The sequence below is a fragment of the Coenobita brevimanus genome, chromosome 44 (genome assembly GCF_032717465.1).
Source record: "Coenobita brevimanus isolate Jiangsu-jjx chromosome 44, ASM3271746v2, whole genome shotgun sequence".
NCBI lineage: Eukaryota > Metazoa > Arthropoda > Malacostraca > Decapoda > Coenobitidae > Coenobita > Coenobita brevimanus.
In genome coordinates, this window is record NC_136997.1 from 10333368 (window position 1) to 10355867 (window position 22500).

At 44.3% G+C, this 22500-nt stretch overlaps 1 protein-coding gene across 1 annotated transcript in view; it reads right to left on the reverse strand.

The window, feature by feature from the left end:
• LOC145397971 (glutamate receptor ionotropic, kainate 2-like) overlaps positions 1–22500 on the reverse strand; it is a 129492-nt gene that overhangs the window by 99864 nt on the left and 7128 nt on the right. The window contains exon 3 of the mRNA XM_080270946.1: positions 11262–11355. Within this exon, the coding sequence (XP_080127072.1) occupies positions 11262–11355 (94 nt within the window). The remainder of the gene's footprint in view (positions 1–11261; positions 11356–22500) is intronic.

Sequence of the window (22500 nt, forward strand, 5' to 3'; positions counted from 1 at the left end):
TTATGGTGGTGGTGGTGGTTGTAGTAGTGTGGTGGTGGTGGTGGTGGTTGTTGTTGTTGTTGTGATGGTGATGGTTATTGTTGTTATGGTGGTGGTGGTGGTTGCTGTTGTTGTAGTTGTTGTTGTGGTGGTGGTGGTTGTGGTTGTTGTTGTTGTTGTTATGGTGGTGGTTGCTGTTGTTGTGGTTGCTGTTGTTGTTGTGGTTGTTGTTGTTGGTGTTGTTGTTGTTGTGGTGGTGGTGGTAGTGGTTGTTTTTGTGGTGGTGGTGATTGTTGTTGTTCTTGTGGTGGTGGTGGTGGTTGTTATTGTTATGGTGGTGGTGGTGTTGGTGGTGGTGGTGGTGGTTACTGTTGTTGTTGTCGTGGTTGTTGTTGTTGTTGTTGTGGTGGTGGTGGTGGTTGTTATGGTTGTGGTGGTTGTTATGGTTGTGGTTGTTGTAATGGTGGTGGTGGTGGTTGTTGTTTTGGTGGTGGTGGTGATGGTGTTTTTGTTGTTATGGTGCTGATAGTGATGGTGGTTTTTGGTGGTGTTGTGATGGTGATGATGGTGGTTTTTGGTGTGAAGGTGGTGGTGCTGGTGGTGGTTTTTGTTGTTGTGGTGGTAGTGGTGTTTATTTTGTTGGTTGTGTTGATGGTGATTGTTCTGGTGGTTGTTGTTGTTGTGGTGGTGGTGGTTATTATGGTGGTTGTTGTGGTGGTGGTTGTTGTTGTGGTGGTTGTTGTGATGGTAGTGGTTGATGTGATGGTGGTTGCAGTGATGGTGGTGGTTGTTGTTGTGATGGTGGTTGTGGTGATGGTGTTGTTGTTGTTGTGATGGTGGTTGTTGTTGATGTGGTAATTGTTGTTGTGATGGTTGTGGTTATTGTTCCTGTTGTTGTGGTGGTGGTGGTTGTGGTGGTGGTTGTTGTGATGGTAGTGGTTGATGTGATGGTGGTTGCAATGATGGTGGTGGTTGTTGTTGTGATGGTGGTTGTGGTGATGGTGGTGTTGTTGTTGTGATGGTGGTTGTTGTTGATGTGGTAATTGTTGTTGTGATGGTTGTGGTTATTGTTCCTGTTGTTGTGGTGGTGGTGGTTGTGGTGGTGGATGTGGTGGTGGTGGTTGTGGTGGTGAATGTGGATGTGGTGGTGGTGGTGGCGGTGGTTGTGGTGGTGGTGGTGGTGGTTGTTGTTGTGGTGGTGGTGGTTGTTGTTGTGGTGGTGGTGGTTGTTGTTGTGGTGGTGGTGGTTGTTGTGGTGGTGGTTGTTGTTGTGATGGTTGTTGTGGTGGTTATTGTGATGGTAGTGGTTGATGTGATGGTTTCAGTGATGGTGGTGGTTGTTGTTGTGATGGTGGTTGTGGTGATGGTGGTGTTATTGTTGTGGTAATTGTTGTTGTGGTGGTTGTGGTTGTTGTTGCTGTTGTGGTGGTGGTTGTGGTTGTTGTTGTTGTTGTTGTTGTTCTGCTGGTGGTGGAGGTGGAGGTGGTGGTGGTGGTGGTTGTCATGGTGGTGGTGGTGGCTGTTGTTGTTATGGTGGTGGTGGTGGCTGTTGTTGTTATGGTGGTGGTGGTGGTTGGAGTAGTGTGGTGGTGGTGGTGGTGGTTGTTGTTGTGATGGTGATAGTTGTTGTTGTTATGGTGGTGGTGGTTGCTGTTGTTGTTGTAGTTGTTGTGGTGGTTGTTATTGTTGCTGTTATTGTGGTGGTGGTGGTTGTTGTCGTTGTGGTTGTTGTTGTTGTGGAGGTGATTGTTGTTGTTCTTGTTGTGGTGGTGGTGGTTGTCATGGTGGTTATGGTGGTGGTTGTTGTTGTTATTGTGGTGGTGGTTGTTATGGTGGTTGTGGTTGTTATGGTTATGGTGGTGGTGGTGGTGGTTGTTATGGTTATGGTGGTGGTGGTGGTGGTGGTTGCTGTTTTTATGGTTGTTGTTTTTGTTGTTGTTGTTATTGTGGTGGTGGTGGTGGTGGTGGTGGCTATTGTTGTTGTTGTTGTTATTGTGGTGGTGGTGGTGGTGGTGGTGGCTATTGTTGTTATGGTGGTGGTGGTGGTGGTTGTAGTAGTGTGGTGGTGGTGGTGGTGGTGGTGGCTATTGTTGTTATGGTGGTGGTGGTGGTGGTTGTAGTAGTGTGGTGGTGGTGGTGGTTGTTGTTCTTGTGATGGTGGTGGTTGTTGTTGTTATGGTGGTGGTGGTGGTTGCTGTTATTGTAATTGTTGATGTAGTTGTTGTTGTGGTGGTGGTTGTCGTTGTTGTTGTTATTGTGGTGGTGGTGGTTATGGTTGTTGTTGTTGTTGTTGTTCTTGTTATGGTGGTGGTTGCTGTTGTTGTGGTTGTTGTTGTTCGTGATGTTGTTGTTGTTGTTCTGGTGGTGGTGGTGGTGGTGGTGGTGGTAGTGGTTGTTGTTGTTGTTGTGGTGATTGTTGTTGTTGTTGTGGTGGTGGTGGTGGTTTCTTATGGTGGTTGTGGTGGTGGTTGTTGTTGTTGTGGTGGTGGTGGTTGTTATTGTTATGGTGGTGGTGGTGGTGGTGGTTATGGTGGTGATGCTGGTTGCTGTTGTTGTCGTGGTTGTTGTTGTTGTTGTGGTGGTGGTGGTGGTGGTTCCTGTTGTTGTTGTCGTGGTGGTGGTGGTTTTTATGGTTGTGGTGGTGGTTGTTGTTGTAATGGTGGTGGTGGTGGTTGTTGTTGTGGTGGTGGTGGTGATGGTGGTTTTTGTTGTTATGGTGCTGATAGTGATGGTGGTTTTTGGTGTTGCTGTGGTGGTGGTGATGATGGTGGTTTTTGGTGTGATGGTGGTGGTGGTGGTGGTTTTTGTTGTTGTGGTGGTTATTTTGTTCGAAGTGGTGGTTGTTGTGTTGATGGTTATTGTTGTGGTTGTTGTTGTTGTTGTTGTGTTGGTGATGGTTATTGTGGTGGTGGTTGTTGTGGTGGTGGTTGTTGTGGTGGTGGCTGTTGTGGTGGTGGTTGTTGTGGTGGTGGCTGTTGTGGTGGTGGTTGTTGTGGTGGTGGCTGTTGTGGTAGTGGTTGTTGTGGTGGTGGTTGTTGTTGTGGTGATGGTTGTGGTGGTGGTTGTTGTGGTGGTGGTTGTTGTGATGGTTATTGTGATAGTACTGGTTGATGTGATGGTGGTTGCGGTGATGGTGGTGACTGTTGTTGTGATGGTGGCCATGGTGATGGTGGTGGTTGTTGTTGTGATGGTGGTTGTTGTTGTTGTGATGGTGGTTGTTGTTGTGATGGTGGTTGTTGTTGTTGTGGTTGTTGTTGCTGTTGTTGTTGTGGTGGTTGTAGTGGTGGTTGTGGTGGTGGATGTGATGGTTGTGGTTGTGGTGGTGATGGTTGTGGTGGTGATGGTTGTGGTGGTGGTGGCTGTTGGTTTTGTTGTGGTGGTGGTGGTGTTGTTATGGTTGTTGTTGTTGTTGTGGTGGTGGTGGTGGTGGTGGTTCCTGTTGTTATGGTCATTGTTGTTGTTGTTGTGGTGGTAGTTGTTATGGTGGTGGTGGTGGCTGTTGTTGTTATGGTGGTGGTAGTGGTTATTGTTGTTCTTCTTGTGGTGGTGGTGGTGGTGGTGGTGGTTGTTGTTATGGTGATGGTGGTGGTTGTGGTTGCTGCTGTTTTGGTTGTTGTTGTTGTAGTGGTGGTGATGGTTGTGGTTGTTGTTGTTGTCGTTATGGTGGTGGATGTTGTTGTGATGTTTGTTGTTCTTGTGGTGGTGGTGGTGGTGGTTGTTGTTATGGTGATGGTGGTTGCTGCTGTTTTGGTTGTTGTTGTTGTAGTGGTGGTGATGGTTGTGGTTGTTGTTGTTGTTGTCGTTATGGTGGTGGATGTTGTTGTGATGGTTGTTGTTGTTGTTGTGGTGGTGGTGGTGGTTTTGGTGGTGGTTGTTGTTGTTGGTATGGTTGTGGTGGTGGTGGTTGTTGTTGGTATGGTTGTGGTGGTGGTGGTTGTTGTTGGTATGGTTGTGGTGGTGGTGGTTGTAATGGTGGTGATGGTGGTGGATGTTGTAATGGTGGTGGTGGTGGATGTTGTTGTGATGGTTGTTGTTGTTGTTGTTGTGGTGGTGGTGGTGGTGTTGGTTGTGGTGGTGGTTGTTGTTGGTACGGTTGTGGTGGTGGTGGTTGTTGTTATTGTGGTGGTGGGGGTGGTTGTAATGGTGGTGATGGTGGTGGTTGTTGTAATGGTGGTGATAGTGGTGGTTGTTGTAATGGTGGTGGTGGTTGTGGTTGTTGTAATGGTGGTGGTGGTTGTGGTTGTTGTAATGATGGTGGTGGTGGTGGTGGTTGTTTTGGTGGTGGTGGTGGTGGTTGTTTTGGTGGTGGTGGTGGTGGTTGTTGTAATGGTGGTGGTGTTTGTTGTTGTAATGGTGGTGGTGGTGGTGTTTGTTGTTGTAATGGTGGTGGTGGTGGTGGTTGTTTTGGTGGTGGTGGTGGTGGTTGTTGTAATGGTGGTGGTGGTGGTGTTTGTTGTTGTAATGGTGGTGGTGGTGGTGGTTGTTGTTGTTGTAATGGTGGTGGTGGTGGTTGTTGCTGTAATGGTGGTGGTGGTGGTTGTTGCTGTAATGGTGGTGGTGGTTGTTGTCTTTGTGGTGGTTGCTGTTGTTGTTGTGGTGGTGGTGGTTGTTGTTGTGGTGGTGGTGGTTGTTGTTATAGTGGTAGTGGTTGTTGTTGTTGTTATGGTGGTGGTGGTGGTGTTGTTTTTTTTTTATGTGAGGAAGAAGGAACCAAAGGCAACAAGCCTGCAAAACTATTCCTTCCAAGAGAAAAACAAAATATAAGAGAGAGCCAAATTCAAGATCCGATCATTTCCAGATGCCTGAACACACTGCGTTTGAAAAACTGGAGATCATAGGATGTAGGAAATACAGACAGAGGGAGACAGTTCCAGAGTTGACCTGTTGCATAAATGAAAGACTGGGAGTAACGGTTAACTCTTGCATTAGAGAGTTGGACAGAAAAGGGATGAGAGTTTGCTGCTAGAAGGGTGCTACGCGCCCGTCGTAGGGGTGGAGGAATGCATGCAGACAGTTCGGAGGAGCAGTGACCATTGAAGTAGCGATAGAAAAGAGATGAAGATGCAACAGTGTGGCGAAGAGACAAAGGTTGAAGGGAGTCAGTAAGAGGAGGAGAGTTAATGAGGAGGAGAGTTAATGAGGCGAAAAGCCTTTGACTCCACCCTATTGAGAAGAGCTGTATGTGGGGAGCCTCCCCACACATGAGAGTTGTACTCTACACAGGGACGGATAAAACCCCTGTATAGAGTCAACAATTGTGCAGGGGTAAAGAAGGAACGGAGTCGGCTTAGCACACCTAATCTCTTGGAAGCAGATTTTACAAGAGATGTAATATCTTTCCAAGACAAGTCCCGAGTAAATGAAACCCCAAGCATGTTCAAGGATGATGCAGGATTAAGCTGAATATTATCAAACATTAGTGGGTATACCTGTGGAAGATTTTGTCGGGTTGATAGGTGCAAAAACTGAGTCTTTGATGCATTAAAAACAACAAGATTATTTTTACCCCAGTTAGAGATATGAGCCAAGTCAGACATTAGGTGTGCCATAGCCTCATCCCTTGTTTGTTGAAGTAACTGCTGAGATGGACGTTGCAGGAATCGAATGGAAAGGTGAAGGGTGGAGTCATCAGTGTATGAGTGGATAGGGTTAGATGTACAGCTTAGAAAGTCATTCATGAATAAAAGGAAGAGAGTTGGTGATAGGACAGAGCCCTGAGGAACACCACTGTTAATAGATCTAGCAGAAGAACGATGGCCGTTTACAACAGCGGCTATAAAACGACCAGAAAGGAAGCTAGAGATGAAGGCACAGATAGAAGGATAGAAAACGTAAGAGGGCAGTTTGGAAATTAATGATTTATGCCAGACTCGATAGAAAGCCTTTGAGATGTCAAGTGCAATGGCAAAGCTTTCGCCAAAGTCCCGAAAGGAGGATGACCAGGAGTCTGAAAGGTAGGTGAGAAGATCGCCAGTGGAGCGTCCCTGACGGAACCCATACTGACCATCAGAAAGAGGGTTATGATAGGAAAGATGCTTTAAAATTTTTCTACTAAGAACAGACTCGAAAACTTTTGAGATACAGGATGTTAAAGCAATTGGACGATAGTTAGAGGGTTGGGAATGATCACCCTTCTTTGGGACTGGCTGAATGAGAGCAAACTTCCAGCAAGAAGGAAAGGTACAAGTTGACAGACAAAGGCGAAAGAGTTTGCCTAGGCAGGGTGTAAGCACAGAAGCACAGTTCTTGAGAACAACAGGAGGGACCCCATCAGGCCCATATGCCTTATTAGTATTGAGGCCTGTGACAGCAGAAAATACATCAGCTGAAGAAATTTCAATGTCAGCCATGAAGAAGTCAGAGGGGGGAAGTGATGGAGGAACAGCACCGGAATCGTCTAAGGTGGAATTGGAGGAGAAAGTCTAAGCGAAGAGATCTGCTTTATCAGTAGAAGAAATAGCTACAGACCCATCAGAGTAGAAAAGAGGAGGGAAGGATGATGAGGTAAATTTGTTAGAAAGGTTTTTGGCAAGGTGCCAGAAGGAGCAGGAAGAATTCGAGTTAGAGAGTTGAGAGCACTTAGTACGGATGAAATTATTTTTAGCAGAGTGAAGAACAGACTTAGCACGATTCCGGGCAGAAACGTATAAAAGATGTGATTCAGGGGTGGGTTGGCTCTGGTACCTTTTATAGGCCCTCTCCTTGTTGTGGACAGCATTAGAACATGCATGATTAAACCTAGGCTTTCGTGCATTAGTCAAAGGATATGAGAAAGGAATGTATGCTTCCATGCCCGAAAGAATAACCTCTGTAATGTGCAAGGCACACCCAGATGGCTCCTGGCCATGGAAGCAATAATCATTCCAGGGAAAATCAAAGAAGTACTGCCTGAGGGCCTCGCAGTCCGGAGCTCCAAAGTGCCACAGACGACGTTTCTTTGGAGGGTCCGCAGGCCATACTGGAGCGATGGGACAGGTTAAAGTGATAAGGTTGTGATCAGAGGAGCCCAACGGAGAGAAAAGATTAACAGTGTAAGCAGAAGGATTAGTTGTAAGGAAGAGGTCAAGTATGTCGGAACTCTCTCCAAGGCAATCAGGGATATGGGTAGGGTGCTGTACAAGCTGCTCTAGGTCATTAAGGATAGAAAAGGTGTAGGCTTGTTCACCAGGTGGATCAGTGAAAGGAGAGGAGAGCCAAAGGTGGTGGTGAACATTGAAATCTCCTAGAATGGAGATATCAGAGAAAGGAGAAATGGATAGAATGTGTTCCATCGTAGAAGTAAGATAGTCGAAGAATTTTTGATAGTCAGTAGAATTAGGAGATAAGTAAACAGCACAGATATATTTAGTCAGAGAATGACAGGGAAGCTGAAGCCAGAGTGTAGAGAATTCAGAAGAATCAAGTTCAGGAACACGAGAGCAAGATAAGTTCTTGCGTATATATACACAACAGCCACCTTTGGCTTTGAAATGAGTATAGAGAAAGTAGGAGGATACAGAAAAGGGTCTGCTGTCAGTTGCCTCAGACAGCTGAGTCTCAGTTAGAAAAAGAAGGTGAGGTTTAGAGAAGGAGAGGTGGTGCTCAACAGAGCGAAAGTTAGAGGAAAGTCCACGAATGTTGCAGAAATGAAGAAGAAGAGAGTCAGACAGTGGTTCCAGGCATCTTGAGTCGTCACCGGGAGAGGGGCAGAAGGTGGAGGCATTTATGGTCCCCCCCCCTGAGGACTCCAAGCCTATGTTATTCGATGCCATTTTTTCTTTTAAAATTTTGAAAAGGAAGTGTGGTGTGTACTGTGCATGTAGTTTGGTGTTGATAGTTAGAGAAACTTGTACTGGAGAGCAAGATGGCCTACTGTCTGTATTACTGAGGCACAGAAAAAGTTCAGCAAAGGGGGATGGTCGGGACCTAGTCCCGAGGGCTGATGAAACGGAAGCTCCAGCTCTCCCTATCATCAGCTTTCCATCCAGCTTGGGAGTACTGCCCTGCTCGACTGCTGGTGGTGGTATTTGTTGTTGCTGTGGTGGTGGTTGTTATGGTGGTAGTGGTGGTTACTGTTGCTGTGGTGATGGTGGTTGTTGTTACTTTGGTGTTGGTGGTTGTTGTTGTTACGGTGGTGGTGGTGGTGGATATTCTTGTTATGGTGGCGGTGGCTGTAGTTGCTGTTGTTGTGGTGGTGGTTATTATGGTGGTGATGGTGGTTGTTGTTGTTATGGTGATTGCTGTTGTTATGGTGGTGGTTGTTGTTGTGGTGGTGGTGGTGGTGGTGGTTGTGGTGGTGGTGATGGTGATTGTTGTTATGGTGGTGATGGTGGTTATTGTTATGGTGGTGGTGGTTGTTGATGTTGTTGTTGTTGTTATTGTGGTGGTGGTGGTCGTGGTTGTTATGGCGGTGGTGGTGGTCGTGGTTGTTATGGTGATGTTGTTGTTGTGTTGTTGTGGTGTTGTTGTTGTTGTGTTGTTGTTGTGGTGGTGTTGTTGTTGTTGTAGTGGTTGTTGTTGTTGTAGTTGTTGTTGTTGTTGTGGTGGTGGTGGTGGTGGTGGTTGTTGTGGTGGTGGTGATTGTTGTTGTGGTGGTGATTATTCTTGTGATGGTGGTGCTTCAGGGGGTAGTTGTTGTGGTGATGGTGGTGGTGGTGGTTGTGATGGTGACGGTTGTTGTGGTGGTGGTTGTTATGGTTGTGGCTTTTTTTGTGGTGGTAATGGTTGTGGTTCCTGGTTCATCTGAAAAGTGAACTTGGTGGACTGCAAGTTTAAATTTCCCTTCTGGAACCCACCATCCTCCTTTCGAGGGATAGAGAAGCAACTGAGGGACGTTTGCATAATCAGAGACTTGAGCCGCTCATGGTATTGGTGTCACTATAGATATATTCCGACGCTTTCTATACCCAAAAGCAGTACAGTGCTGCTGCATTGCTAGGCAAATGGTGGTCAACCTTGACCATCATCAGGAACACGACATCGTCTGCCTCGACCGTTGCAAGATGGCGGCCTGGCAGACGCATCTAAAGTAGTGTCATGCGGCATCTAAACTTATTTATATCTGTGAGTTTCCGTTACCCTTTAGCAAAACACTAACCACCTGTTAAATGCTTTTCTCATTATTTCTGTGAAGGCACCGCATGCCTCTGCCACACCAAACATGGTATATATACAGTATATCCTGCCATGTTCAGAAGGTAAACATACTGTAAAAACACAGCCTTCTGTCCTTTATTCGGATGTCATGTGGCTAGTTGATACCCGGCAGAGGGGGTGTGGGAGGAAAGTTGGGAGGGGGCGGGATTGCACCTCGTCGTTTCATTTGTTTGACTGGCTACCTCGTCGTTTCATTTGTTTGACTGGCTACACGATCTAGGCACTGTTTCAGGTTGACGATACATTTAATTATTTGCAGGTACGAAATCAGATGTAATATCACATTTAGCACCTTTACTCTGAGGTGTAATGCTAGACTACACTGCCAACAACAACTACAGCACACATATATTTCATTACCCCACCTCCACCCCCAAACAAGTCACCCCCATCACAGTCTGGTCTGACACAGTTGCCAGACTTGTGAAGCTATCCCTTCTGCTTCGACTTATCTCATCGAATATTTCCGGGGTTCGGAACGAAGACACGACTTTTTTGGCTGACTATACCTGAAGTTTCTAGAGTAATGTAAGGCTATAAAAGGATGGGGAAGAGACTACACCAAGTCAGTCGGTTTTCAGTTCAGTTTGAGTGTAGTGCGGTGCAGTGTCAGTGACGCTTGTATATTTTCTGTACTTGCGAAATTAGTGAAGCGTTCTTGACAAACAATGTTATTGAAGTTTGTATACCATCGGTACTTGTGAAAACAGTGAAGTGTTGTTCACGCATAAAGTGTTATTGCAGTTAGTAAAGTTCGTATAGCTCCAGTGCTTGTGAAAATATTGAAGTTGGGAAGCATTCGGTGTAATTATTTGGAAAATAAAAATAGTGAACTTACGAAGCCAGTGTTTATTTACAACGCCTCAGCTGATCTTATGAACTGTATACCTAAAGGCTGACCATAGGAAGAACAACTCACTGGGCAACATCCTTCCTTTACTGAACTACTGCTGTTGGAGCCTGTGGCAGTGTTCGACGGGGACGTAACTCTCTCTCTCTCTCTCTCTCTCTCTCTCTCTCTGTATATATATATATATCTATATATCTATATATATATATATATATATATATATATATACATATATACTGGGAATTACGTGATTAACTTGATGGTGTTATTCTCTGGTTAATTTCAATCTAAAAGAATCCTTTATCACCACTGGTTGATTTACAGTCGTTTCAGAGCTATGTACAGTTTTGATTATGTTACGGGTGAATGGTCTCCCTCATAATCTAGTAGTTGTATTTTGACAATGGCTGAGAATATTATCGTTGTTGGTATAATATTTTTCACTCAAAATTATCCAAAGAATGACCTAAAGTTCCTCACATATCTCGCAGGACACCTTGCATACAAAGAGGGGAAGGAGAAGAGGAAGTGAGCTCGTCCTCACCAAGCGAAATGAGGCACTTTCACAAATTCTAAGTTGTTATGGCTATTTAATCCGGTCTGTCTTGCCGAGCAGATCTATCCACCACAGATGGGCAACTGCTTCTTTGGGGTTGTCCTACAAGTTCACTACAGAGCATAGGCTACATGTTGTAGGGATCCGATGCCCTGTAGTGGCAGACAGCGCCTCACCAGCATTCGATCAGGGCCCTTTCCGTGGCAAGTTGCAGAGAAATATGTGGATGTTACGTTCCTGGGTGGATGACGTAGCTGCTCTACCCAGGGTGCACAGCGCCAGCACGGGTAGGTTCCTGGTGAGTGCTGAATACTAAACTGTGATTACATGAAGTCTAATGAGCTACTGAGTCATATTGAATGTGTTTGGGGGATTCTCTGAATCCTGTTCCTGAATAATCCTCTTGTAGCTGTGGTACTGATGGAAGATACGTCAGTATTTTAAGGATGTATATGGCAGATTATTAATAACGAAGGAAGAGGAGCTACGGAGCCTCCTTTACCACCTTGGAACCGGTTCTTAGCTGCGAGGATGCAATTAGTCACCTCCAGTCTGACTACACTTGGTCATCAACTGAGCTGATATGGGATAAGAGCCATTTTCAGCTTAAAACTAATGGGCTACAATAGTATAGTACTAATAGCGGTCCATATATTGTGCACGAATTGTCATTACCTGCAGGATACTCACGTACTGCAGGGATGGATGGTGGTGATGATGATGATGCAGAAATGAACTTACCCTCCTAGTAACGAATCCCAAAATGCCAGGCCAGGTACCGTTTGGAAGTCGATTGCCGAAGTGATTCGGGTCGTCTGGTACTACGATCTGCATGCTGAACATTGTTTTCATTATTATTATTATTATTATTATTTCTTTTACTACTACTACTACTACTACTACGACTACGGTAGTTTTTTTTTTTTTTTTGACACATGAGAAGCGTATGCATTCTTTCATCTCTCACATTCTTCAACATCATCATCATCATCCTTTTCTTTTTCTTCTTCCACAAAATAATAATAAATAATAATAGTAGTAGTAGTAGTAGTAGTAGTAGTAGTAATAATAATAATAATGATATTGATAATAATAATAATAATAATAATAATAATAATAAAAATAAAAAAATAATAATAATAATAATGATATTGCTAATAATAATAATAATAATAATAATAATAATAATAAACTATCTATCTATCTATCTATAGCCCGACGCCCTAATCCCGCAAAGGGTGGCCACAGACAAAACGCCTCCAAGTCACTCTGTCACCCACCATTTGACTGCCCTCCCCCCAAACCACCCCCCCTCCCTCAGATACCTCTCAACTCCATCCCTCCACCTCATCCTCGGTCTACCCCTCCCTCTCCCTCCCTCCACCTCACTTACATTTACCCTCTTAGTCAGTCTTTCATTCTCCATTCTCTCCACATGTCCAAACCACCTCACTGTATTTCTCCTAATCTTCTCAACCACATCCACATCTACCCCACAACGTTCCTTCACTTCTTCATTCGTCAACCTGTCTCTCCACGTCACTCCACATGCTCCTCTCAAGTAACTCATTTCCACTGCTCTCACTCTTGACTTGTTCCCCTCTTGCAAGGCCCATGCCTCGCTTCCACACGTCAGGGTAGGGATCACAATACCACCATGCAGTGACTTCTTAACTTCCATACTTACCTCCCTATTTTTCATCACTGCTTTCAGTGTACCAACAACCTTCCTTCCTTGCTGTACCCTTTCACGTACTTCATCCCCCAAAGTCCCATCCTTACTCATCACACTACCCAAGTACTTAAATGCACTCACATTCTCCATATCCTCACCATCCAACCTCACTGCACACTCTGTGACTTCATTCCTTTCAAACACCATAACTTTACTTTTGTTTACATTAACTTTCAGCTTCCTTCTCCTACACACTGTCCCAAATTCATTCACCAAACCTTGCAACTCCCATTCATCTTCACTCAACAATACTGTATCATCAGCAAACAGCAACACAGGAAGCTTCCAAATCTCACCCTCATTCATTAGGGCCAGCCCCACATCCACTGCCCTACCTTGCACCTCCTTTACAACCCCATCCATATATATATTAAACAGCCATGGAGACATCACACACCCCTGTTTCAGTCCCACATTGAGATCAAAGAACTCACTCAGCTCACCATCCACTCGCACTGTAGCCCTAGCTCCCTCGTACATACTTTTCACAGCACTCAACAATTTCCCCTCCACTCCATATATTCTTAATACCTTCCACATACCTTGCCTATCTATTCTGTCATAAGCTTTCTCCAAGTCCATGAAGGCAGCATACACTTTCCTTCCCTTCTCTAGATACTTCTCCACTAAACATCTTAGAACAAATATCTGATCTACACACCCTTTTCCCTACCTAAATCCCCCTTGTTCTTCTCCAACTAGCTCCTCTGTCATATGCCTAACCCTATCAATGAGTATTCTACCATATATTTTACCAGTCACACTAAGAAGGCAAATACCCCTATGTTTACCACATACTTCTCTCTCCCCTTTTCCTTTGTACAGAGGAACAATTATACCTGATTTCCAGTCCTTTGGAACCCTTCCCTCTTCCCAAGCCAATTTACAGAACTTCCACATCCACTCCACAACAATCTCACCCCCATACCTAAGCATTTCACCACACACTCCATCATTTCCTGGGGCCTTTCCCAGCTTAATCTTCTTCATCGCTTCCAGCACTTCCGCCCTACTTATCTCTCCCTCCCTCCTCTCATCTCTTCTTCTCCCAGCCATTCCCTAACCACTTATTCTCACACTGCTCTCACTCTCTACATTCAACAAATCCTCAAAGTGTTCCTTCCATCTCCTCAATTTCTCTGTCTTCTCCACAATCTATTATTCCTATCTTTCACTCCCCTATTACTTCCCCTTTCACACTGCCTTACTTTCTTTACCTTCTTCCAAAACAATTTCTTACTCTCCCTCCATTTCACACTCAGATTCCTCCCAAACTCTTCATCCACTTTCTTCTTACTCTCCTTCACCAGTCTCTTAACCTCCCTTCTCCTGCTCACATATACCTCTCTCTTCTCTCTCTCATCTTCTTCCCTATCTCTACTCGCCAACCATTCACCATATGCCTTCTTCTTTTGTTCCACAGCTCGTTTCACCTCATCATTCCACCATGCTGTCCCTTGCACACCCTTGCATCTCCTCTTCACTCCACAAACCGCCTCACATGCTACGCCTATCTCTTCCGTGAATATCTTACATACGTCTTCCACCCCTTCCATCTGCTCTAGTTCATACCTTCCCAATCTTTCTTCCACTATGCTCTTATACTCTGTCATTTTCTCACTATCTTGCAATTTCTCCACTCTTCTCACAGGAGCTGCTTCCTCCTGTCTTCCCCTTCGCCTCCTCAACCACTTTCTTTGCATCTTTACCTTGGCCATCACTAAGTGATGGTCCGAGACTCCATTCCCCCACCCTCTCCACACTCTTGCATCCAACACTTGTCTTCTTATTCGCTCATCCACACACATGTAGTCTATCATTGCCTTTCGTTCAACAAGTTCACCATCCATCCTCCTCATTACTCTCCATGTATACTGGTGGATCATCTTATGACGAAAGTAGGTGTTGGCTATTGCCAACCCCTTACAAGCACAGATGTCCACCAAAGCACTACCATTCCCATCTACTTCAGCTGGCACACCCCACTTACCAACCACTCCATCCACTCGTACATTCCCAACTTTGCCATTCATGTCTCCAATCAGCAGCACTCTCTCGCTCCTCTCAAACTTGTCCATACATGCTTCTACTCTCGCCCAGAACTCATCTTTCACTCTTGCCACTCGATCCTCTGTTGGAGCATACACACATACAGTCGCCCATGCTTGTATACCTACTTTCATCCTCACACATACAATCCTTGCACCCACTGTTCCTTACTCTTTTATATTCTCCTTACACTTCTTGCTTATCATCAGACATACTCCCTCTCTTGCCCTCTCATTCTCACTGACTCCCGCACATATACCTACACTGTATTCCCATTCTCTCATCCTTTCACCTTTCCATTTAGTTTCAGTCAATCCACATGTATCCACTTTTGCATCCTCAAGCACCTGAACAATCTCTCTCTCTTTCACTTCATCATTCACTCCTCTCACATTTCATGTTCCCACCCTAAGAATGTCCTTTGTCCGTTCCTTAGTCGTCAATGTATGGTCCGTCCGGGTCCAAGGCACTTTATTCGCTTTTTTAGTTGGTTCTTTTTACTGGGTGGGGCACTAACCCACCACCAACCCTTTTAGTCACCTCGTACGACAAGCAGGGATACTGGGGGAGTATTCTTGAAACCCCCCTACCCCCAGAGGGGAAAAAAAACTTTACCGTGGGTTGTGTTATGCTGGCCGTGCCTCACCACCACGAGAGAATATCCACCAACGCTGCCACGGGAAGCATGAAATTAGGTGTTCTAACCTAATTTGGGGTGCTGATTTCAGATTCGAAATCTATTTTCTCTCATCACCTCTAGTTTTTGAGATATACATGTATACATGTACGTGCATGTATACATATAGCCCTAGACCCAAAATATTCGCCAAAAATCCATTTAGCGTCCTATTTTCTTGGAACTTGGTTTAAAACGCGCGCAACAACAAGGCCAAACAAGTCAAGTACTACACGCAGAAGGACTGGGGTTCTAGGAGCACTTTCTTGCCTGGAAACACAGTGTCCAAGAAAATCCTCTGGTGGACATGAAGAAGGTGCTTCTTCCCCTCTTCATATCAAGCTTGGCCTTATGAAGAATTTAGTTAAGGCCATGGACAAGGGTGGCGCTGCCTTCCAACACCTGTGCACTCTGTTCCCAACTCTCAGTTCTGCTAAGCTTAAGGAGGGCATCTTCGTCGGACCTCAGATCCAGGAGGTGCTGAAGGATGAGGTATTCGAGGAGAAGTTCACCTTGAAAGAACTGAGAGCATGGGAAGCATTTAAGTCAGTCTGCCATGGCTTCCTTGGTAACACATGGGCACTAGACTACCAAGAGCGTCAAGAAGTTGTTGCAGGCTTATCAGGATATGGGGTGTTGAATGTCTCTCAAGATTCACTTTCTCCACTCCCACCTCAACTTCTTCCCTAAGAACCTCGGAACAGTAAGTGATGAACATGGGGAAAGGTTCCACCAAGATATTACTAAGATGGAGAGCAACTACCAAAGCAAGTGGAACCCAAGCATGATGGGGGACTTCTGCCGGATGCTCCTGTGCGACATCCCGGAGGGAATGTACACCAGATCATCCAAAAAAACTCACTTCTGACTGTTTGCAGTACTATGATGTGTATATATGCTTATATCCAAGTAATATTTAGTTCCGTCAGTGTTCCGTGTCTGTTTAGTTTCGTTCTGGAATATGCGATTTTAATATATGAAACTCATTATATTATAAGTATATGCATTATAATAAAAAACAGGATATGTGAAAGCAAAAAAACTAGAGGTGATAGAGCAAAACTATTTAGAAATCTGAATTAAGCTTATCAAAATTAGTCAAAAACACCTATTCACATGCTTGCCCAATTTTTTTTTTTTTTTTTTTGTAAACCAGTGTAATTATCATAATCTAATCCTGCTCTGCCCCATGAGGAGCGTAGGAACCCCGGGCTAGGCAAGTTGGTCCTGACGTTTAAGATGAGAGTGACCAGCCTCATTCATCCCTGAGTGGCAATACGTGAGCAATAAACCCAACCATGCCTTGGATATAAACCTACACAGGCTCAATCCGATTGGAGTGCTTTAATTAGCCACTCAACCACCAGGCGCCATAATTTGGTTATATGGTTACCACTCGGCGTAGTAAATGGTTTCCTGGTGTACAGGAAACCATTTGGCTTGTCACGCAGTGTAGAGGCGCCCATAGGCAGAAAGAAGAGAAATGGATGAAGTAAAAAAAGACAGGAGGGTGAGTGTAGCATCAAAGTAAAACTTGAATCATTGAGCTCGGCAGTTAGTTATGTTTTCTTATGTAAAATCGAATTCTAAAACACATTTGTTCTCTGCATTTTTTCAGATTTTCACGTTTTTGTCATGTATTTTTGCTGATTTGTGATCTCTGTCTTAAAGCTTCAATTAAAGTATGCGAATTATCGATCTCAATTAATCTTTTTCATATATACATTGATTTTTTGTGGAATTATGCATTTCCATTATGCTTTTATAACAAACACCTTTGTTGTAGCACACGTAACAACCATCTGTTCTCTCACCAGAAAAAGCAAATGTAAACTTGAAAGACAATAATTATTCAAAAACTCTACAAAACAAAGCACATATGTCCCAAATCAGCTGCGCCAATCACTTCACAAACGACCTTGAATACAAGTCAGTATCGGTGGAACGAAGTAAGAAAGTCTTTCTTCGTCGGAGTAGTGGGCATGGCTTCCCTGTGGTGTGTCGTCGCACGAATAAAATCATCCCTGTCCTGCTGGCTGCAAACTCCAACTGCTGCCTCTGTGACCAGTTTCACTGCTCATTCTGTGGACTGCGAGGGGATTGAGATGTCCGGAACATGGAGAGGTTTCTCTTGCAACTCCAAGACTTCGTCCTTAAGGAAAGAACAGGTGAAAACCGGCTCATGCACTTGATTAGGATGCCAGTGTATTAACTCAAGCAGAGTCATTGCATCCAGGCACAACTTGGGCGTAACTCGCTGCCTGACACTGGTGTCGCCAAGATCATTATTCCCCCGTAGTTTGAGTACCAGATCAACGGCAAATACCCTGTCTTCACGGTCTCTGCTGGCCAGGAGAGAGACAAGAAGGCACTCGGAATGGGCGAACCAGGCCCCAGTCTTTATGCAGAATGTCACAGCTTCTTGCACAATCTGGGGTTGTTTATTCAGACTCACCAGTTGACTGAGAATATGACAGGGTCCATCCTGCAACTTGTATTTCACTTTGATGTCAAAGAGCAGTTTGAAATACATCTCAAGACAGACTCTGACCAGGATTTCGAGTGTCCTCAGGTTCTCTCCAGTCAGCCCTTCCTGGTCCACATGTATACCAGAGACTGACCTGTCATGACCCAGCTGGTATGGAACATTTTTTCCACACTGAATGTTTTGCAAACCTGCGGGAAGACTACCAGATTTGACTGCCATGACCAGCCTGTATGACAGTTTCTGGTCTCCAGACATAGTTTCCACTATCTTGTCTGGTATCTTAATCAATGGCTCGGCATTAGGGAGGGCCTGGTCGAATTCCATCTGGCTTACTTTGTGTAGCAGACTCCACACTGGACCACTGAAACCTTTTTCAGAGGAGGTAGAGCCGTCTATCTTGGCGATAAGGTGGCGGAGAGGAAGCTCATTCGTATGGAGCATGCAAATGTTCCAGAATAACTTGTGCCCAAGCATCCTTTCCAAATGGGCATGAGTACTGCCTCACCATCCAGTGTTCATGTTCATTCAATCTCCTTGCAGCTCTAGCAGGCTATTAGTGGACTGATGAGCCACCAGCATTTCAAATAAGGCCTCAGCAACCTTGAGTACTGGCTTCTCTGGGTGGACTGGCGGCTCAGGTACAAAATGCCACAGGCTCTTCTGTTACCGTTACATGCTCTTCCTTTATGAACTGCAGATGTGATTTTCCATCGTTGTCTACAACTATAATCCTTGTCCTATCTTTTCTGCCATCGAATCCCAGATCGATTTTCGCACCTCCGTGTCGTGACTGATCTAATGTCTGTGTTGCTCTCATGACATCCTTCCTTGCCCTCGCCACTTTACTGCGGTCACATGACAAGTAGGCTTTGCTGGGAGATATGTGGCCTGCTGCAATCAAGTCCTGCAGAAATCCTGAGCAGATTGCGGAGGTAGCGGTAACAGACACACAGTACCTCATGCTGCAGTGACTGCATGTGTCACCTTCATTGTGTTTCTTTTGGGTTTATCGAGGTAGCGTTGAACCAAGTAGGACACTCTCCTAGCTTGTCTTGCGACAGCCATTCCTCCAGTTGTGCCGCCTCTTGCTGCATCTTTTGCACCTAGCCCTGACCCAGCGGCGACTCGTCCTCCTGTTCTGCTACTACATTTTCTGGCAATGTATGTTCATTCCACTCCTGTTCCAGCCTCTGTAGCAATGCTGCCTCTTGTTCTTCACTTTTCTTGTGCTTCCTCTCTCTGGCATCTAATTAGCTTGTTTCCTTTTAATTGCTTTCTCATGCTTCCTGTGCTTTTTTCTGTTTACCCCTTTCATTATTAAAGCCGACTTTTCGTCTGTTTTAATTCTCAGGTAATAGAGTCATTCTAATTCTAGGACTGGAACTTTACCAGCCATGGGGCAGTTGCACTGTACATCGGCTCTGACCATGCAATGTTTTGCATCGTTACCATGGGAACCTTCCTGGCTGCACAGAAAAATTGTGTGGTTGCAGGAGGTAATATCGAAAAGCCTGTCCGGAACTTTATCCACAAACTCTTTCATTGATTTAGTTGAGTGACCTCTAACTGCTTCACTCACTTTGTGCCAAAACTGTTCGATTTTTCTCTCCACAGACCTCAGACTGAAGATTATTGGCGGAATGAAGTTGCATTTGATTTATGCCACTGTGCCAGCACCAGCTCAGCTAAATCGCTAGCCAAAACCTTCACTGGGTAATGCTGTATGTCAATGCCTTCTCTGCTCTTTTCTTCCTGTAAGAGCAAACCTGTCCTCACCACTGGGCTGTAAGTGGGAACCTCGCTACGGAGGAACTCGTTCGGTCCTCCCACATACTGTGAAATAGCCGTCCCAAAACTTTTTCTTGTCCTAGACATTGAGCTACTAGCCATCCGAAACAAAAGCAAAGGAGCAACAGTGATATACTATTACAAATAATATGGCAAGTGTAGCTCGCTACACTAAGTATATTGAAATCTGCATATAGAGAACATACTGAGCAAAATCGAGCATTTGCAAATCAATAACGCCGTGTTGTTCGAAACATCATATATCCATGAATGCCAACCAAAACAGACCAGTCATGTCACTGACGCGCCACACTCAACACGTGACGGGCAACACTCCGCTAAATACAATAAACACGTCCTTACACATACTGTGAACAAGAGAGGCCAAAAATGCTTGACCAAGTGTTTGTCAAAAAAATTCAAGACAAAATATGTTTAGAATTCAATTTTACACGGGAAAATCCTATGCCCAAACCATAATTACTGTAAGTTGTCAAAATATCAGTATGACACTACACCCTATGTACAGTCACCTGTAGGCAAAAGGAGGAGGAAAGAATGAAGAAAAGACAGAAGAGGATGGAAGGAAGAGAGGAATAGGCAGTCACCCGAGAGCAGCTCTATAACGAGTGAGTGGATGGTGGGTACCCTCACTTACCACTAATAATAATAATAATAATAATAATAATAATAATAATAATAACAGTAATAAATATATTAATAATAATAATAATAATAATAATAATAATAATGATAATAAATTAATAATTATAATAATAATAAAATATTTTTATTACTGTTATTGTTGTTATTATTGCTACTTCCAGCACTGTTCTTACTGTTAAAGTTATTAAAAATTATTTCTTGACCTTAGGCCTGTTCTTTTTACTAGTGCAATACACGTACTACCTATTTGCCTGTGGCACTTAAGGGAGTAGACTGTAGCACCAGTCGAACAGGGAAGTACTCCTAAGGTGGAACTGGAGCTCCCGTGTCATCAGCCTCCAGGACTAGATTCTGACCATTCCCTTTTCCTGGACTTTTTCAGTGTTTCAGTAACTCAAAGAGTAAACTAGCATACTCTCCTAACCAAGTTCCTCTAACTGTTATCGCCAAACTACATGCACAGTACAAACCACATTTCCTATTCCAAAATTCAGCAAAAATGGCACCTCAAAGCCCAGCCTCGGAGTTCCCAGGGGAAGGGGGGAGAGGGACCATTAAAGCCCCCACCATTCGCCCCTCTCCCGGTGACAACCAAGTGGGATGCGTGGAACTACTGTCTGACTCACTTCTTGTTCATTTCTGCAACATTCGTGGCCTTTCCCTATAATCTTCTTTCTGTTGAATACCACCTCTCTTCCCTTAATACTCACCTTCTCTTCCTCACTGAGACTCAGCTGTCAGAGGCAACTGACAGCAAAACCTTCTCTGTATATTCCTAATTTCTCTATACTCACTTCAAAGCCACAGGTTGCTGTTGTATTAATGTACGCAACAATATATCTTGCTTCCATGTTCCTGATATTGAACCTTCTGAATTCTCTGCTCTCTGGTTTCAGGTATCCTGTATTGCTCTGACTAATTATATCTGTGTTGTGTAAATAGCCCTTGATTCTGCTGACTAAGAAAAATTCTTTGACCATCTTACTTTTAAGATAGAACACATCCTTTCAATTTCTCCTTTCTCTGAAATCTCCACTCTAGGTGATATCAACGTTCACCATCTTTGGCACTTCATTGGCACTGATCCCCCTGGTGAAGAAGTCTACATCTTTTCTATCCTTAATGACCTACTGTAGAGCTGAGTCTCGTTTTTCCAACATTTACAAGACAAGATCATCTTGATATCCATTTTGACTGATACTGAGTTTCAAGTGAGTGTCGCGAAAATGGGTCAGCAAGATTGTATTGCCTTCCCCACAACGCCATCTATAAATATTCGTTCGTGGACCATATTGCTGCCTTGGGAGATTTTCTGCAAGTAAAGGAATTAAATGATGTTATTCGTTATCTGACCGACCAGACGGGGCTTTTGCTTGAAATTTTGCCATCAGATGAAAGGGCAGCTGTAACATTGTTCCTGGACACAACGTAACATTGTCAAAATCTTCAAGACCCTCAAGCTGTGGTAGTATTTGAAAAAAACAGAAAAAAAAAGTGGAATTGCTCTGGGACCTGCGGCAAGGCTCTTGTTTCGAATAGTTTGCTGTAAAAAGTAACTGGGACCACTTTTACGTCTCGATGGGGTTACATTAAGAACTTTTACTAAAGTTTCTGCTAGATGGCGCCACCACAGGTGACAGCTGACAACAAATTTGAATAAGGGAGGACTTTTATGTCTCAAAAGACCATAAGCTCTTTCTTCTTTTCTATCGAGCTTGGCTTGGCTTCGGTAGCAATGGGTTTGTTTACAAAATGGAAAGTCAGTATAGGTTGAAATACCTCAGGAGGAACATTGACTAATCTTGACTAGTCATGCTCAATATTCAAACTCATTTTGACTTTCGGTCCTCACGAGAACGGGTATCAACACGATTTTCAATATACGATATCAAGATCAGTCAAAATATCTTGAATTTTAATGTCGCAAAAACGCGGCTCAGCTTGTACAGCATCCTACCTGTATCCTTGACCACCTTGGATAGGGTTCCAACATACTTGACCTTTTCCTTACAATTATTCCTTCTGCTTACGTTGTGAAGTTCCTTTTCTCTCCACTGGGCTCCTCCAATCACAACCTTAACCTGTTCTATCACTCCAGTTTGGACTTTGGACCCTCATTAGAAACAGAGGCTGTGGCTCTTTGGAGCACAGCACATATTTGATTTTCCATAGAATGATTATTGCTGCCATGGCTGAGAGCCATCTGAGTGTGCCTAGAACATTACGGAGGGTATTCTTTCAGACTTGGAGGCATAAATTTCCTTCTCTTATCCTGTGACTAATGGAAGAAAAGCTTGAATTAAGCCTTAGGCTGCAGGCTTTCTATGCACTTTTCTCTTGCAGCTTTCAGGCATATTTCACAACAGAAGCTATTTCACTCACTCGTAGCTCAGCAACCATACATCGTTGGAAGTTCAAATAAAGCTTATATTACTCAACAACTCTGCATATTTCCAATGCAAATACCCTCATGCCGCTAAGTGGTGGTATTTTTTAGAGTAAGGGTGAGTTGAATGGAGGTAATCTTTGGCTCTCGGTGGGCCTGTGTTCGGATGGTTGCGCCCGGCCACGGCCACAG